Genomic DNA, 19,759 nt, shown 5'->3' with positions numbered 1-19,759 from the left:
CTTGGTATTTTTGTGTTCCGGTTTGAAGGGTAAGTGAGCCAGTGTAATAACAGGCACAAGGGACATAACATCGTAGTTTCCAAGGTCGATGGCGCATTGGCGATGTAAGCGATGGTTAACATTTCTTACAATGACAATGTCTATGGGCGTTGGTGACCACTTACCATCAGGTGGCCCATAGGGTCGTCCACTTACCTATTCAATAAAAAAAAAACCTATGTGTTTTGGTATAAAGTACAAGCCAGTTGGCAAGCAGTGGCATAACAACTTAAATTCTCTTCCAATACGTCGAAATATTATTTTTAAAGTAAAACAGCAAAATTATTTTTAAGTTTCTTCGAGAGGCACATCTAGTCTAGGCTTCTAAGTAAATACAACAAATAAATAAATAGCATGCAACATAGAAACATTAAAAAGGTGTTAAAACATGCGAGCGAAGGAATATAACAGAAATAATAATGGTAAAAGCAAAGTAAGGCTCGTCCCGATAAAGCTGCGCTAGGCGACAAAATAAAATAGCGTCAACTACTATTCAAAAACACAAAAGTTTTTAATTTTGAATAATAATTGTGGCAGACATAATGGCAGTTTTGAAGGTAAATTTTTTGGATTTTCTACTTGTATGAAAGATTCTCTTTTTTATTTCATAAAAATCGTAGATTGCCTTTTAAAAGATACCTTCAAACCCTTGTGTGCACAATTGAGAATGGCATTATGCGCAACAGAGAAAGTAAAATAAAATAAAGAAGCACGTCGCTCTACTAATGGCTATTAAACAAACTATTCTTCTACAAAATGCCATTCCCTATTTAAAAAAGGACGTGCATTCTACACGGATAAAAAATAATATTTTACATACATTTATTTTTTACTTTCTCTGCAGCGTAAAAAATAAAAAGAATATATATTTAGCTCTTTATCTCGCAACCGCCGGCTACTCGCCTCATGCCGCTATACTAGTAAGTCGGGAGAAGGGGTAAAATAACTTCGTGGAACACAAAAAATAATCTGAAAACCTAAAAATATTCTCTATAACAAAAAAAAAAAAACATTAAAAGTATATCAACGGAAACGTCCGCCACGGCGATCGCGCCGGTGATCCAGAGCTCTCGAAATAATTTAAATCTCAAGCATCATCCGACTCCGCATCGACGGCGACACGAAAACTAATCGTCTACGATATCGATAAAATCATAAATCGAATCGAATCCGAGTCAAATAAAAAAAATGAAATAGAAGAGTCGTAAAATTCGAGAGCGGAACGGCCAGGCGGCGCTCACCTTGTGCGGCGGCAGCGGGCGCGGCGGCGCGGGGCGCGGCGGCGGCGTCTTGTGGCGCGCGGGGCGCGCGGCGGGGGCGGCGGGGGCGGCGGGGGCGGCGGGGGCGGCGGGGGCGGCGGGCGCGGCGGGCGCGGCGCGCGGCGGCGCGTGCAGCGCGGCGAACGGGTCGGCGTCCCACGCGCCCTGCCGGCGGATTGACGGCGCTGTACTTTCAACGGACTCAAAAAGTTTTGCGCACTCGGAGTGCGAAACCGTATATGAAACGGTATTCGTGGCTATTTTTCTGATTTACGATAGAATACTTCGGTGTGAGATCGAGATTGAGCCAATTTGATACTCTAGTGATCTATTATAGAGTCGGTCGTCGAGTGCTACGTTCCACCGTGACGCGAACGATTGCTCCGATCTATGGACTGATAGAGGAATATGAGGTAGTTCTAGGTGAGCGGCTCACGTCATCGGTCTTCGGTCCTTCGGAGGGCGCGAAGGCGTCGCCCGCGAACGGGTCGGCGTCCGAGGCGAAGGCGTCCGAAGCGAAGCCGTCCTGAAACCGATACAGTACCGATTCGTTATTAAATCTAATTTATTGATGGGTGGGTACCGCAGAACAGCAATACTTGCTTCGTCTTATTTGGCGTATTGCCGATTATATTATATTGCAGTGGCAGTGTCTATGGATTAAGGTGACCACTTCCCATTAGGTGATCCATTTATTCAGTGACCTTCCAAAGTGATTAAAAATAAGAAATAGTTTTAGCAATAATATAACATATAGATTTAGAGTTGTTCTGTGCGTGAAATCAAAGCAAGAATTTTCAAATGAGCGTCATGTATACCGTTGCGTGATTGGTGTTCGCGGTGGGCGCGAAGGGGTCGTCGTGAGGCACGTTCGGGAAGGCAGAGTCCTTGAAGGGGTCGGACGTGAAGCCATTCGAGCCGTTCATATCGCCGAACTCGTTCTTGGAGAAGGATTCGTCTTCCTGCGATTGCACACACGATAGATTTATAAATATTGTTTTAGACTACTAGTGCACCTATACAATTTATTGATTTACATTAAATTCTTCGAGATATAAGTGTTATCAAACTATTTAACCCAGACTTTTATTCATAAGGATTATCTATGATATTAAAAAAATATTACCTTTAACTTCATATTGTAAAAAAATAGTGAAGATGAGGCAGTAAAAACTTTATGACTATTTATAATATTCGATTTCGCAATTAGAAGTTAGAGTAAAATCGGGCGGGTGGGGCATATTGTGGTGTACATCATGGTGTATATCGGGAGGGAGGGACTCAGTGTACTGACGAGCGCGTCGTTGGGCGTGGTCCCGCGCACGAGCAACGCCAGCTGCTGCGCGGAGTGCAGCGGCTGCAGCGCCAGCACGCCGGCCGCGCCCGGCCCGCCCGCCTCCAGCGCCTCCACGGCCGCCGTGAGCGACTGATACTGCTCCTCGAGATGACTTATTTTGATTTTCGCCTGCGGATACGAATTTCGGTCCCGGTTAAAGAAAGGGCGAATCGAAGAGCGGCAAGCGGGCCCGGCGACGGAGGGCGGCTGGCTCACCTGGCTGACGGCGAGCACGGAGCGGCTGAGCTGCGCGGTGAGCGCGTCGGCGGCGGCGCGCGCGGCGTCGGCGTCGAGCTGCAGCGCGCGCTCGCGCTCGCGCAGCGACGCCGCGGCCGCGCGCCGCGCCGACACCTCGGCCTCCGTCTCGGCCGCCGCCGCCTCCTGCGCCGACACCTGCGACCGCAGCTTGTCCACCTGACCGACGCCACGGCTCGGGGTCATTGTTGCGATCCACGTTTTCATACAAATTCTACTCGAGGTCTCTAGCGTTGCCGACGGAGTTACGGCGTCGGAAGTGACTCACCTGTGACTTTAAGTCGTTTATTCTCTTCTGCGCCTCGCCTTTTTGGTTTTCTAACTGTTTCAGCGTCGCCGTCAGGGTGTCGAGCTCGCTCTGGGAGAGATTTTTTTGATTGAACTTAAATGACAATTACTTAATTACCAAATTATTTAATCCCAAAACGATGAGAGAGCGACATATATTTGTGTATATGACATGAAATGGTTTCACTCTTTAAATATTGGTATAGTAATATTCTACCTGAAGGCTGTCCGCCTCCCCGCTCTTCACGGTGACCTCTCTCTGCTTGGCGGCCAGCTCCGCCTCCAGCGCGAGTCGCTCCCGCGCGAGCGCGTCCACTTCGCGCGCGATCGCATCCATCTCCGGGGTCGGCTGGGGGCCCAGACTTACTGGTTCTGGTTTCTGTAGAAACAAATATTTCATTAATATTTAAACACTTCCCATTCGCCTTAATATTTCCTGTAGCCATATAGTGGTTGTATGTATATGTAGTTCAGATTATTATTTAAACTTATCATTATTGACAAATGTAAAATATCATCCTACGGTTACATTTGACTTTTACTTCCAACGTAACACTAAACATGAACTACACTTGTAGCAATAACGCATTGTTTGACCAAACATTAATTTATTCGCAAATACTACAAACACGACATACAAGCATAAAATATTCACAAAACAAAAGCTGAGCAAAACCAAGTGTACATAGGGCCAAAGCAAGTATTTCCCTTATTTGACACCGCTGACAAGTAAAGTGAAGCAAATATCATCAAATAGAAGGTCTATTTGATTATATTTCTATGTTCTTGAGATAAATACAAATACGCAAACACGCTATGCCAATTGTTTGGGTACCCAGTAATATTGGTAATATGATCAGATTGTGTGATTGGTTTCTCTTATTTTAAATAAGCAAGACCTTAATAAGTAGTTACAAAAAATATTGTTAAAGCGCGATAAAAAAGACACAATAAAATAATATTTGGCATAATTCGAATTCCGAATAATAAACATCCTTCATAAAAAAAATCTCAAACTTCAAAACTCGAAATTGTGAAACATTATTCAAAATTCTTAAATCAAATAAACGTTAACTATTATTCTGTCATTCTGACTGGCAATAACGTATCGTTATGAATTATATTAAAATTATAATATTACTTATCACTATTGACGTTTCACTGACCGTCGACGTAGAAATTAAAGAAATTGTAAATAAAAAAGTTTTGGAATTGATAAGAATGCATAGAATCATGTATGATTCGAGCACTGGATTAAAAAAGCAATATGAAGATACCAAATTAGAATACCCGGGTAAGTAAAACAGAGACGGACAATAACAGATTATAAATATTTTATTTAAAAAAAAAGAACTTTAAAATAATAATAATCAATCGTTCATTTTACGAACATCTAAATATAGAATTCAATAAAACAATCACGTGCTACCATTTCTTATCGTTAGCTTGGAAAAAAGACGTCTTTTTTTTTTTATATGTCCGGGATGGCAAATGACTCTACTCCACCTGATGGTAATTTTAATTAATATTGTCTTGAATTAATACGAAGTTGATTTTGAAACACCCCTTTCAAATTATAAAATTTATATTTTAAGTAGAACACATAGATTAAAAAACATAATTCATTACATGAAAGAAATATATATAAAGTTTAATTCAACTAAAAAATATAATTATGTATGCATTAAGGGAACGACAAACAAAAATTATCGAAAATATCTCGTTCCTGGTCAAAACACTATGAATGCTTGTCACACTTGACTCGGAGCTTGACAAAATCTCATCAACTGCCTAATAACATCGTGAGAGTGTATTCGGGGTCGGTAGCAAGGCTCCCTTGCAACCTGTGTGTGTCGCCGGCTGAAAGTGACCAGCAAATATGGTTGTATGCCCAGGTAAACTGAAGATAAACTGCATATAATACTTATATTTGATTTTAAAATATAAGTATTATATGCAGCTTTTTATTTTGTAGTGTACGCAGTTTTTCTGTTTGTTGTCGTTCTAAGAAGACTAGAATTTTCTACTATAACTTATGACAATTTCACTAACATATTTACAGTCTTCGGAAAAAATATTTCACATAATAGAAGAAAAAGAGACTGCCATACATAATAATGATCTGACAATATACAACACGCGAGTGGAAGACTCTGGAGTGTATCAGTGTAAATTAGGAAACAGCTACGGCGGTTTTGTGATGCTGGAAGTAGTAGACGCAGAGCTGTTCAAAATCGTTAGTATTATAGTTTAGCAGGTGAGCCTTTAACCGAAGACTTTTAAACGAGATGTAAACTATGAAGGGGATGATGGAGGATTAAGTAAACTGCTTTAAACAAGATTTGGATGGCGATTGAAGCCATATAGAATTATAGCAATGTCCTTTTCTTAAGGAATTACAAACGTACCTATTTACCCCTACTAATAAGCCTAAAGCTTGTGTTAGGAATGGGGACACCAATAGCCCGACAAGTCAGGTTAGAATCTGGGATTTTTACAAAGCGAGGTGGCTCGTGACCATATATTAATTATTAGTAAAAGATATAACGTTTCGTTTAAGATTACAGTGTCGTAATTCCCCAAAATAAGTTGCACTAATATTTAGAATAGATAAATAGTATATTCGCTTTTTATGTAAATACATATTGTTATTGGTCAGGTTAGTCCGAACTCGTTCGATGGCCCGTATCAGTCGCCGCCGTTACGAATAAGCCGTGAACTTGAGGTTTTTACATCTTGGTCTGTTTGGACCGAATGCAGCCAATGTAACTCGGAGGGGAGACAACGACGATATGGCATTTGTTTTGTAAGCCTTTTTGAGTCTGACAAGGTATTTTTAATTAACTTAAAGTAACAATCAGTGAATGTCCCACTGCTGTGTTAAGGCTCCTCTCCTTTTTTAAGTGAAATTATACTTATGCAGGTTTCCTTACGATGTTTTCCTTTACCGTCAAGCACGAGATAAATTGATTTGTGATGATAATTCATAAATACGAATCAATTTATTTAACACTATAATCTATACAAAAAAATAAATATCAAGCATATCGTCTGGAATTTAAAAATAAGTGCCCCTTTTCAAGTTAATATGGCTATTTGCAAGTTGCCTAAAACGAAACAAGCTTTGTTGTATAGTATTCCAAGGTGTCGTTTAGTCTTTATTTCATCAAAATCGGTTGTGTCTATTAAAAATCATAACAAACAACTAATTTTGGGTTATTGTTAAAATGACAGATTTTGAAGGAATTTGAAGCGAAATCGCGGTTTCGCTTCGGCTAGTGTAGTACTAAAAGTCACAATCTTGGTTGTTGAAGTAATGTTTGGTTATCTAGCCTGTAAAAGTATACTTCAGTTCAGTTTCATGAATTAACAGAATTCCTGCCAGAAAACCCTTACCGAAACTAAATATCCCAAATAACAATTTCTATATTACGAGATGTTTACGAACTACAAACCATTTCATCACTCTTAGGTGACGGATGAATCAATACAAAACACTCCGAAAATCAAAGTCGATAGCGAGGTGCGCGAACTCTTCCACGGTAATTTATTATCAATTAAAATATATTACACAAATACGAAAAACCAAAGTGCATAAAAACCGTATCACTCTAACTATAAACACCGCACAAATGATTAACTCTCAATACTACAAATTCATCGCAGAAACAATTTCACGGCAATTTTTCGCATTACTCTCGTATGCATTCGATGCACTAACGACCGACTATTTTTAAGATAACCTTGGCTAGAAAATAACATCATTATATATAATATAATTTACAAAACATTTATCGGTATGATAAAAAATAATATTAATTCATTATTGTCGCTTTATTTCACACAAGTTTTCGGCCGCGACGTCACGCGCATAGGGAGAGTGGGCGTGTTGGTTCAGGCGTTACGTACCCAATGTCCATTTCTAAACTACTTTACGCTGGCTCTATTATTCTTCAAACCGGATCATAACAATACAATTATAAGTCGTGCTATTCAGTTGGGTTTACACAAAGCCCTACCAAAAAGTAACTATTTAACACCTACTGGCTATTTATCTGTAATATTGAAAATTATAGTTTTGCCCGTTCTTCTCCGAGTTACATAGTAATTTACTACCGTCGGATATAGTTTTATACTTTACTATAACACTTATTCTACGATTACGATTATACTATAATATTTAAAGTGATATCATACGGTATACGATAATTGCCTACTCAACATTCTAGGAGACTAGAAGTTGCCAGAACTTACCAATTATATTATTTTTCCAGCATTTCCTAAAGGAATACCTTGCAGATCTCAAATATTACCAGCATCAATCCGAAATATGACATCAGTTCAATCGAGGCCCAATGAAATTATGTTTAAATCATGTAAGGTACGAATTTTATATCATGAAACATTACATATTTCTTTTCGAATCCAAATTACTTAACAGATGAGAAATACAAGCTCCGTGTCATGTGGCAAAAATGAAACTAAAGCCTTGTTCACATTATTCCAGTAGTACTCCAAGTCAAGTCCAGTGACTGCCTTGTCACCTGGAGTATTGAAGACGATATGATCCAGTGAGCTGGATTAACTCAATGGATTACTGGACTAAAAATGGATAACTAGACCGGCTGAGATTTTGTTTCTGACTACTTAACAAATCCGCACGATAATCGACTTTTGTATATTTTATGCATCATGCTAAAGCACATCAAAGACACTCTTAACATTTCTATATAAGGTTGAGTAAACTAATTTGGCTTGAACGGTCTTTGGTCGACGGCAGACGATAACGTAATAGGCGACAAATTATCGACTGAACTGACTTTGGCCAACGTTTCAGAAACTGGTCGAATATGTATAAAAAGAAAAACTTAAAAATAACTTTAATAACAGACTTCACAATTCTAAATAATTCTCAAAACTGTAGGTCCTTTGTCTGAACAGTATATTGAAGATTCGATCTGAATACAACGAAATTATTGAACAAGTAAATAATAGCGCTGGAATTTATTCTTTACGGCAGAAGAAGCCCCCGCAGCCGCCAGACGCGGCTCGTGATATTAAGTTCGTTTCGCCGGGGCAAGAAATTACCATTGTATGTCCGGGGTATGAAAAACATTATTTCATACTCTTCATACACTCCCACTCATAATCATACGATCATTTTATCCGTGTCACAGATAGAAACGTTAAATCGATAAATAACAAACGTACAGACATCTTATAATGAACGTTAGAAGAACGAAGATGACACGACCTATTTCCATAAACACAATATCTTTCCAAAATTTTTTACTCTTCAAACTTAAATTGCAATTGTTCTTAAAAGTAATCGAATCTTAATTATTTACTTTTTAATACTTAAGAACGATTCTTCGCGATATACCAGTGACATGGCGAATCGGTACAAGAATTGTATCCTCAAAAGATATTGATAGAACAAGCGGTGGCCGAGCACGTTTGAATGCTAGAGACCACATTATATTCAACCCTATAGAATATCGCGATGCAGCTGTTTACAGGTAGATAAAAATAATTATCAATATATATAATTTTTCTAGTTTAGTGGACAGTACGAGCAATAGAGCAACCAGTCGTCTGCAGTGAAGAAAAACTTCGTGAGGAAACTGAGGGCGAGTTAAAACTCTCGGAAAAATATGTTTTAAACTTTCTCTTTAAGAGGGTAGCCGTCATTTTCCTAACACTGACATCAGATTAACGATTACGATTACAATATGTATGTAATCATTAATCACGATTATAGACTAACAAAGGTAATCAAATAATAAAAGTGAGCGAGTGAGTCAAGTAAGTGCCCCAAGAGTGCTCCTTTTCAGTATCAATCAAAGTAAATCTGTAATCGTAATTGATGTTTACAAATTGTAATTGAAACCGTTAATATTAACGGTTTGTATTCCCATCAGGGTACAGAGATTGACTATGTTGCGTGCACACAATGTCATGCGCAATTGGCTTGTATCCTTTAAATGGTCAGAGTGCCCGAAATCGGTCAAATTTAAATTTTATTTTTTTTATATTGTTAGGTGAACGGGCCACTTAATAACGCCTTATGTTTCTAGTGCCTATATTTACACTGGCTCACTCACCCTTCAAACCGGAACACCTGGGTGGTAGCTACCAAGACGGACGAAAACTCTTATTCTTTCATCCTATCATTCAAATTTATTTGGTTTCTCATAATACAGTTATAACATAAAACGTTTGTCCTTTAACAAGTTGCTGGCAAGACGGAGTTTTGGCTGGAGTTGTGAAGGTGGTGGTGCGTAATGACGTAGAAACTATTTACAAACGACGGTTCACTCTAATAGCTATTATAATCACCGTGGCTATACTGTTACGAACGGCTGTACGGTACCTGCACCACCGACAATGAGACGTGACGTGATATCGTTGATGTTGATTAATGTACTTGATTTTAATAAAGTGCTTTGTAAAGTGTACGCTTGGTGCGATAAATCTTTTTTTTTAATTTAATTTAAACTGTATTTAGGCTTGTTTAAAACGTGCGACAGTGATACGTTGGTTTTATTCCGACTGCAACACGAGTATTTTTTATCTTTTGTGTGTAGTCTGTGGGGTGGGGGGGGCGTTACCTGCGGCGCGGGCTCGTCGTGCGCGGCGAGCGCGGCGGGCAGCGCGGCGGGGGGCGGCGGGCGCGGGTGCTGCGGGGCGGGGGGGCGTTACCTGCGGCGCGGGCGGCGCGGGCTCGTCGTGCGCGGCGAGCGCGGCGGGCAGCGCGGCGGGGGGCGGCGGGCGCGGGTGCTGCGGGGCGGGGGGGCGTTACCTGCGGCGCGGGCGGCGCGGGCTCGTCGTGCGCGGCGAGCGCGGCGGGCAGCGCGGCGGGGGGCGGCGGGCGCGGGTGCTGCGGGGCGGGGGGGCGTTACCTGCGGCGCGGGCGGCGCGGGCTCGTCGTGCGCGGCGAGCGCGGCGGGCAGCGCGGCGGGGGGCGGCGGGCGCGGGTGCTGCGGGGCGGGGGGGCGTTACCTGCGGCGCGGGCGGCGCGGGCTCGTCGTGCGCGGCGAGCGCGGCGGGCAGCGCGGCGGGGGGCGGCAGGCCGCGCAGCGCGCGCTGCACGAGGCACATGGCGGCCGCGAACTGGTGGCGCGACAGCTTGCCCACGCTCTCCGTGTCGCACAGCGCCCTGGCAACGGAGGTTACTAGCCGTCATTTAATACGAATTCAAAAATATAACATTTATTGTTTATTTCCGTAGCTTCACGAGCAACTTTGTTCACTAACTTCGCGATTATTTATTGATCATTCAAGTCGATTATTAAAACCTAATTAGGTAGTAGTAATATTAGTATGCGGATTATATAGAATAACAAAACGAGACATCTTATTCCTTGAGTATCCTTCGAAGCCGTGCTTGCCGAGAGCCTATGGCCGTACTCACCAAATCTGCGCCAACGTCTTCTGCGGCAGGCCACTGTCGAGAAACACGTGTCGTATCTCTGCGCCGGACACGAACCCGTCCCGGTCCGTGTCCGCGGCTGTGAACTGCGCGTCGTACGTGGCGCGCTCGCTGGCGCTGATCCACTGCTGGGGTGCAGGCGGAGTAGGTGCTGGAGGCTGTCGGGAAATACTATTATTATCCCTTTACTTTACTTATCAAGTCCTTTTTCTATTTTTATTATACTCACGCTGGACAAGTCTAGCAAACCCTCCAGCAGCGAGGCATTCGACTGCGGCTGCTGTGGAGGGGGTTGTGGACGAGGCGGGGGGACGCGTGGCTGCGGGGAGGGCGGCCGAGATGGAGGCCTGGAAGGGGGACGTGAGGGTGGCCTTGAAGGAGGTCTGGCGGGCCGAGCTCGCAACTCTGGAGGCAGCGTCGTTGGCACCGCATGTTTCTCTAGCGCTTTGTAGACTAAGTGCATTGCCTGAAGAACAAGGAGGTGTCGACTAGATCATTTAGAAAAACTTGAAAGAAAAAGAAAATTTTGTACTAAGCTTTTAAATATTTACACTATAAATATAAATAAGATAATCAGATACTTACAACAATAAACTCGTGCCTGTCGAGCATGCCGTCTTTATCTTGATCTGCTAGATCCCAGATTTTACCCAAGATATCTAATGGAAGTTTTGACTCCATCAATACTCCTTTTACCTAAAATGAAAAAATACAATAAATACCTACTCATTCAAGTCAATTAACCAATTTTACACGCAAAATCATTTATTTTTAATTCTTGGATCCTTCGATGGTTATCAGAGTCTACCTTGTTTCCCGGTATCAGTCCATTGCTGGGCTGCAGCGAGTCGAAGAGCTGGCTGTACTTGTCTCGTTCAGCTGGTTTCACGCTCCAGTCGCTGAGCGGAGCCAGCGCTGGCGCTGTGGCCGGTGTCGCTGAGGGTGGTGGCACTTTAGGTAACTCACCCTGGAACAAATATAACGCTTTTATTATAAAGCTTCGTCTTCACTAAACATTGTTAAATATTATTTTTTATCGACAGTCGATTGCGGTGAAATTTCTGAAATTATCAATTCATACAATTCAAAAACAATAATAATATATATTATTGTTTTTGAATATTTATCAGACTATTATCGAAAAGTAAATTATTTTCTTTATAACTAAAAGCCTATGCTTTAACCTGAAGATCAAAATGCTAAAGAAAAAGTCAAATCGATTTATCTTTCAACAATCTGTTGGATTGTTTCATTTGATTCAACACATTATAACAAAATACATAATATTAAATTTTATACAGTAGAAGAAATCCTATAAGCAAAAGAAAAGGTCTCGCCCATACATACCATACTTCAGTATTTTACAATGCTTACATTTTCAACCAATGAGCAAAGAGATTAATGAATTTACTATTGGCTCATTGCCAAAACGAAAGTTATTTTCACACACGATAACGAAGGCCCCAGCCCTCGCCCCTGGAGAGCACTAAATGAAGGACTCGTAAAGGTCGTGATAGGGAGAAATAACGATCAGAGTACACTCGTGGTGAAGGACGTCTCCGTTTAATGACCGATTTATTCTTGAGGCTAAGTTAGAGAACTCTGCACTTTGGTTATATGATTTAACGATATTCGCAAATTTTCCTCAATATTACCAATCTTACCTCTCCATTGATTTGTTAACAATTAAACAAAGTGTCTATACTAAAATTGTAATTTTACGCGTGTGTGACATTTTTTCCTGATGTCACTGAGGAGGCAATATTTTTTACAACCATTTTATTAATATTAAAAATATCAGAAAAGGATATAGAATTCCAGTACATTTTTTCAAAATGAACTATCTCAAACAAATCGAAATATAGCTGATTTTATAGAAAAAAACAAAAGAAATATATTATTATACCCGTTTGGTAGTAAATTTAGTAAACCGGTTTTCATTACTTACAAACCTGTCAAACTAGTAATAATTATCTCCAATTAAAATGTTTGATAAAACAACTAGAAAAACGATAAACAAACTATTTATTTATTTTTAAGAAATACTTTTAAAAGAAAAATCTATAGATTAAAAAACATGCCTCACTTTTAAACAGGGAAAGAAAAACATTTAAGCAAATTGAAAAATTGTGTTAATAATTCAGCTTAGCGTACTCTTGAAGCAAGTCATCGTGACGGTTTTCTCATGATTTGCATGTGTCAGATCAAATTATGATACATTCCAGCAGTTGGTCATTAACGAGCCGTTACTTACAACTTTAGGTGGTGGAGTCTCCGAGTGGATGTTGCTCATATTGAATTCCTTTCCTGCCTGTGCCAGCGCAACCAATTTCAGTGCGACGAACAAGCCAGCCTGTGAACAAGACGCATTATTTATTACCTACAATACAAGTAGAACATCTACAAATAAATATGTATACATATAAATGAGGCGATGTGACTGACTGACTATTATCGCACCTAATAAGACAAATTAAAATTTGAAGGATATCTTCGTCTTGTAATATGGGGAAGTTTTTATTCGAAGGGGTTGCTCGCTACATTTTTGATCATGAACTACATCCAATAGACTCATACAGAGTATGATACGAAATAAATAAATAGTTCCTCTTTTTTTGGCTTACGTAATTTAGTTCTTTTTTAAGTTTTATTACAAAGAATGTACTTTTTTTTTCATACGCATGTTAAGTTGTATAAGTGAGGTATGCAATTTTTGTATTTAAGTTATTAAAGATTGTAGTCTAGAATAAAAAACAAAATTGTATACAGCGTTGGCTTCCTATTTAATAAAATAAAATAAAAATACTGGTGATATGTACCATAACAAGAGTATTAGGAACACAACAGCACATGACATTAATTTTATTATCCTTATCAATGTTATAAATGCGAAAGTGAGCTTGTTTGGTACACCTTTACGTTTTAACTACCCAACCCATGGTCATAAAATTGAATACATGTTGTCAGAGGTGCAAAAAAGAACATTACTTAACACCAATACACCCTACTTAACACTCCACAACCATCGCACGCGTGCGAAGCTACGGACGGAAACAATAACAATACTTGAATTTTAAAACACATTCTCAGTTTGTTCTGATTGTCTGAGTGAAGACGAATTCATCACTTTATTGAATACTAATTGATAGAGAGGTCAATGCGTTGCCAATATAGCTTACACCCTCGAGCTATTATCACGCCGTTGATATTTGTTTCGTATTTCTGGACCTACGAACTTACGAGCAGGTATGGCCAGCGACTCTCTCCTTAGAAATCCCAAGCCCAGAAATGACTTATTCAAAATACGATCAATTATTTTGAATAATAATTAAAAGTTACCTATTCTCTTATATCAAAGTATAATGTAAATAAAATGAATATTAAATCGGTGACAATTAATTTCGTAGGTTTTCGAAGCGGGGCCTTCGCCTTACACTAAAAAAACATGGCTACATTATTATCTCGACTCTCGTACGTATATCCCAGTGATATGTCCTAGAGACTTGCTTACTTTTTCAATGGAAACGTTAGATAAAAAACAATAATAGTTCCAACAAAGCAGTTAAAGATAACTCATTATCAATCAGTAACCAAACACGACACACGACACATCCGTAACTGAACGCGGACTGAGTCAATACTTCATTATCAAATTGTAATTATCACATACATTAACATTAATTCATTGTTAAGTCTTTAGATCTGTTCGAAAATTTATTAGGACAGGTTGTTTTATAATAATAGCAAGCCAGGCTGGCAAATTAGACATCTGATGGTAACTGGTCACCTTCGCATGAGCATTTTTTCTATATTATTAGGCGGGTGTGTAGATGGCGCATCTGATGAGAAGTCACCACCACCTATAGATATTGGTGCCGTAAGAAATGTTAATCATTCCTCACATCGCCAATGCGCCACCAACATTGGTAACTAAGATGTAATGTACCTTGTGCCCGAAGTTTCACTGGCTCACTCACATTTTCAACTGGAACAATACTAAATATTGCTGTTTGGCGATAAAATATGTGATGAGTAGTACCTACCCAGACGGGCTCGCACAAAGCCCTAACACCAAGTACATTGTTAGTAAAAGTAAGCTATTCCTGACACCGGTAACGCACCGTTATGGCAACACAAAAATTTAATCGTCTTTTAACCGAACTCAACAAAATGGGCTAATGTGTTTAAATGCTTATGTGTATGATATATCTTTGACGTTCATCATAACTTTATTTTAGAAATCGAAAATAAACATGTTTCTAAGATTGACTTATTTCTCAACAAATAACCGTTTATCAATTTTATAACTCAACGTTATATTTATGTAAAATTTAGTAAAATAACGTTTCATTTTTTCATTACACTTCCATCGAGCAAATCAACATATATACACGAACGGCTGTTGTTATTTATTAGTAGCTGTACAAAAGTCAAGGAAAAAATGTTATAGTTATAACAGATAATATAAATTGCAAATGTATAAAGTAACCACTAAAGTATCCTCTAAATGTCCCGAGTATGGATGTGCTGGGCTAAGGCCTCCTCTTTTTGTGAGAAGTCGTATTTGTCATACAGATGATTCTCATTAGTTTATTTAATAATAAAAAAGGTAATCACATTTCTTTAATATTGTATTTATATATATATATATATATATATAATTTCGATTGGGAATATAACAAAAAATTCAACCGAAACCCAATTACAGAAGCTTTGCATTCCATTGAAGTCAGTACAGGTATAGTTATCTTAATGAATGTAATTGTAATACATGTTTAACTTAAGTATGCAATAATGGACAACATTGCCTAATTCGTTCTGAGAGCTTGCCTCTTGCATACACAGAGATCGAGTTGGAACCGATTCTGTTGAGATTACAAAACTAGTAGAGTAAACTGTAAAACTGGTGGTAGAACTTTGTGCAAGCTCGTCAGGGTATGTACCACCCACTCATCAGATATTCTACCGCAAAACAGTAGTACTTGGTATTGTTGTGTTCCGGTTTGTAGGGTGAGTGAGCCAGTGTAATTACAGGCACAAGAGACATAACATCTTGGTTCCCAAGGTTTGTGGCGCATTGGTAATGTTAGCGATGGTTAACATTTCTTACAAAGCCAATGTCTATGGGCGTTGGTGACCACTTACCATCAGGTGGCCCATATGCTTGTCCGCCTTCCTGTTTAATAAAAAAAAAAACAAGTCTGCAAATTCATGCTGCTGTCTGAAAGGGTGGAGCTTGTAAACCCATAGTGCTCCAACGCGGGTCGTTAAATACACATAAGAATGATTTAAATGAGACGTGTGTTTCCATGCAATGTTTTCCTTCACCAACGAGCCCGAGATGAACTATTACAGATTAAGTACATGAAAATTTAGTGGTGTTTTACCGGGTTTGAACCCGCAATCATCGGTTATGATTCACGTTATCCACTGGGCCATTACAGGTCTTACATATCAAAACGAATACTTTTTAGTTTATTTTAGGAAGGCAGACGAGCCAATAGGTAGATTGATAGTACGTCGTCTTTATCTTTGTTATTAGACAATAGCACTGGCATAAATGTGAATTGCCAACCACGGGATCGGAAATGCCGTCTCTTGTGCCAGTTATTAAACTGGTCTACTCACTTTTATCCATACACGAGAAGTTGGTCTTTGAGTTCTATATTTATTAAAATGTTTACTAAATCGATTCTGTCTTAGACAAACGTATCGTATGCCGTTAATTTTTATTTCATAGATTAAAACATTAATCTGACCATCTGATAACGAGTGATCACCTGCTCCCATATATTAAAAATATCAACTATTCCTTAAAGAGACGCAGCCAACCGTCAATTCTAAAATGTTTCCTTATACGTAATATTAGTAATAGCAATAGTCTTCAAATCAATATAGTCCTATGCACGAAACTTAGTAGTTAGAAAGTAATTAGGAATAAATTTAATTCCGCCGCTTATTTGTTTTAAAACATATTTACATTACATTTAAAATTTTTTTTTTATATTCACCGGGAGGGCAAATGACTACTCCACCTGATGGTAAGTGGTAGTAGAGTCCAAACGCGACGACGGCCAGTACAGACGGGGAAAACGTTCTGCCTAGCCGCCTTCGCCTTGCCGGCCCGCAAGATGCCTCTTCACGCCTCGTTTGAAGGAACCTGGGTTGTAAGAGGAGGGGAACACGTGAGCTGGTAAGGAATTCCATTTTTTGGAAGTGCGACAAAGAAAGGAGTTGCCAAATTTCTTTGTTCGCGATGAAATTGATGTCACAGTTAGGCGGTGACATCGAGAACCAGCTCGCGTGGACTTAAGAAGGAAGGGGGAAGCAGGAATTAGAGAGAATAATTCCTCAGAGCACTCGCCGTGATACAGTCGATAGAAAGCGCTCAGCGCTGCTAACTTAATTTTAATTTTACAGTGATATTGAAAAATCACTTTGCTTTGTTATCATCCAAAATCTAAAGTACACTTAAAAATAAAAACGCAAAACCTCCTAATATAGTACACAAACGAAAAAACTTTCGCTACACTAATTACAAGCGACGGCGCAAGAACCGTGACCTTTTCGTTCCTACATGGAAAGTAAAATCAACTTAAACTATTTTTCGAATATCATATATATTTTTAAATAGTAAGGTTCTTTGTTTGTATGTATATTATATTACAACACTAACGAAATTTAGTATACAATTCAATTATACCGTGACATAGGACATAAGTACTATACTCGTAGCGAATGAGCGGATATCATAGGGGCAAGATAAAGTGCTTTCGACAATCGTCAAAGCGATTTCGTACTTCGCTTTCCGTTTAATTATTCAATTCAATACGTCAATCGTTGATCACGTGATAAATCTAATAAATATATAATTTATTCCATCTAAAATAGAAATATTACCACATAAATAGAGCCGTCAAGAAAATTCTAGAAAATAAACCAAAAAAACGCCACCTATGAAAGCATGGTCGGAACCCTGCGTTGCTTGATGTTAATATTAGGTCCTTACATATGAAATTAGCGTTTTGTCGTACTGACCACTTCGATCTGAAATATCTCCTCTTTAGTTAAGAATTCCAAATTCAAATTTATAAATTCATTTTGCTGATACATTTGAGTTTAGAAAACAGTCATTTATTTGTTTTTTTCTTTGGTGTCGCTTATTACCGCACAATGGAAAACATGAAATATCAGTATATTATATATTATAGTACGAGTTCTACCGTGGCACCAGTGCTGCAGAAACAGCTCGAAGGATTAATGATGTTTACGGCGCTGGTGTCGCAAAAGAGGCTTAAATCCAGGCTCAGAGAGAGGCCATGGTAGAGCGCCTGAGCGTAACCCTTAAGGCAGTGTCCGATTGGGGCGATGCCAATCTGGTCAAGTTCAATGCATCTAAGACGCAGGCGTGTTTGTTTTCCGCCAAAAAGAGGGAATTCCAGCTACCTCCCTCCTTCCGAAATGTATCTGTACCTATAACTAACCATCTTGACCTTCTTGCCATTACTCTCACGTCGACTCTAAATTTCGGCTCGTTTATTAAGTCCAAAGCCCAAATAGCCGCTCGAAAACTTGGTATCCTCTCCAAAGTGAGACGTTACTTTACTCCAGAACATCTTAGACCGTGTCGATGCTTAACATCAGGCAAGTCAACGGTCAAACGCTGGCCTATTAATAGTAAAAAAAAGCACGGTACGTTTTGGTTTCAACGTTTTCGTTCTGGAAATTTCGACCTTCAGAACCAACCCCGTGGACGGCCGGAGACCAATGTGGAAATTGAAGAATTAAAGGCTATTGAGGAAGCGGATCCATCACAAAGCACTTCAGAGATAGCTGCAGGCTTCGGGGTAAGTGATAAAACTGTATTAATCCACTTGAAGCAAATCGGGAAAGTAAAAAAATTTGAACTTGAACGGTGGGTACCTCATCAATTGAGTGAATCGAACTTGCAAACACGCGTCGACTGCTGTGTTACATTGCTCAACCGACACAATAATGAAGAGATTTTAAATCGAATCATTACTTTTGATGAAAAGTGAATACTGTACGATAATCAAAAGTCGAGCTCGTCGCAATGGCTGAACGCGGATCCATCACAAAGCACTTCAGAGATAGCTGCAGGCTTCGGGGTAAGTGATAAAACTGTATTAATCCACTTGAAGCAAATCGGGAAAGTAAAAAAATTTGAACTTGAACGGTGGGTACCTCATCAATTGAGTGAATCGAACTTGCAAACACGCGTCGACTGCTGTGTTACATTGCTCAACCGACACAATAATGAAGAGATTTTAAATCGAATCATTACTTTTGATGAAAAGTGAATACTGTACGATAATCAAAAGTCGAGCTCGTCGCAATGGCTGAACCCTGGACACCCAGCCAAATCCTGGCCTAAACGAAAATTGAGTCAGAAAAAGTTACTTGTGAATGTTTGGTGGACTAGCGCCGGTGTCGTTCACTACAGCTTTCTAAAATCTGGCCAAACGATTACGGCAGATATCTATTGTCAGCAACTGCAAACCATGAAGGAAGAACTAGCTGCTAAACAACCGAGATTGGTCAATCGCTCTAGGCCACTGCTGCTTCACGACAACGCAAGAACACACTGCACAACAAACAACCACTAAGTTAGATGAGCTACAATTGGAATGTCTGCGACATCCACCGTACTCCCCGGACCTTGCTCCAACAGATTACCATTTTTTCCGGAATTTGGACAACTTCTTACAAGGAAAAAAATTCAACTCCGATGCGGCAGCCCAAACCGCCTTCAGAGTTTATTGATTCTCGCCCCCATGGTTTTTTTAATAGTAAAGGGATCAATGAACTACCTATGAGATGGCAAAAATGCATAGATAACTTATTACAAAAAAAATTGAATATATTACTCCCGTACAAAACGCCAATTTCATATGTAAGGGCCTAATATATAAATACAATAAACACGTCGAGAAGACTTGACACATCGGAGTTACATAACTCGCCAGGGGACAGCTCTATCTAATATAAACAGTTGACTATACATAATATTGCAATTATATAAAACATAAATATATAAGAATATGCTTATAAAATTTGTAAATATTTATTCCAGGATATTCGAACACTTACTATTATAATCTAATGTTAAGTTAATGTAACTTATTGTTG

At 39.5% G+C, this 19,759-nt stretch overlaps 1 protein-coding gene across 1 annotated transcript in view; it reads right to left on the bottom strand.

Moving 5' to 3' along the window:
* Positions 1 to 19,759, bottom strand: part of LOC126774946 (epidermal growth factor receptor substrate 15-like 1) — a 32,630-nt gene that overhangs the window by 6,793 nt on the left and 6,078 nt on the right. The window contains exons 4-16 of the mRNA XM_050496620.1: positions 12,864 to 12,962; positions 11,418 to 11,576; positions 11,195 to 11,305; positions 10,839 to 11,075; positions 10,592 to 10,767; positions 10,180 to 10,336; positions 3,395 to 3,556; positions 3,158 to 3,247; positions 2,851 to 3,048; positions 2,593 to 2,763; positions 2,117 to 2,260; positions 1,735 to 1,824; positions 1,281 to 1,463 (exon numbers count right to left, since the gene is read on the bottom strand). Of these exons, the coding sequence (XP_050352577.1) occupies positions 1,281 to 1,463; positions 1,735 to 1,824; positions 2,117 to 2,260; positions 2,593 to 2,763; positions 2,851 to 3,048; positions 3,158 to 3,247; positions 3,395 to 3,556; positions 10,180 to 10,336; positions 10,592 to 10,767; positions 10,839 to 11,075; positions 11,195 to 11,305; positions 11,418 to 11,576; positions 12,864 to 12,962 (1,977 nt within the window). The remainder of the gene's footprint in view (positions 1 to 1,280; positions 1,464 to 1,734; positions 1,825 to 2,116; positions 2,261 to 2,592; positions 2,764 to 2,850; positions 3,049 to 3,157; positions 3,248 to 3,394; positions 3,557 to 10,179; positions 10,337 to 10,591; positions 10,768 to 10,838; positions 11,076 to 11,194; positions 11,306 to 11,417; positions 11,577 to 12,863; positions 12,963 to 19,759) is intronic.

Source organism: Nymphalis io, chromosome 17, assembly GCF_905147045.1.
Source record: "Nymphalis io chromosome 17, ilAglIoxx1.1, whole genome shotgun sequence".
Classification (NCBI taxonomy): Eukaryota; Metazoa; Arthropoda; class Insecta; order Lepidoptera; family Nymphalidae; genus Nymphalis; species Nymphalis io.
Note: the sequence above shows the minus strand (reverse complement) of the source record. Positions and strands in the feature narration are given on the sequence as shown.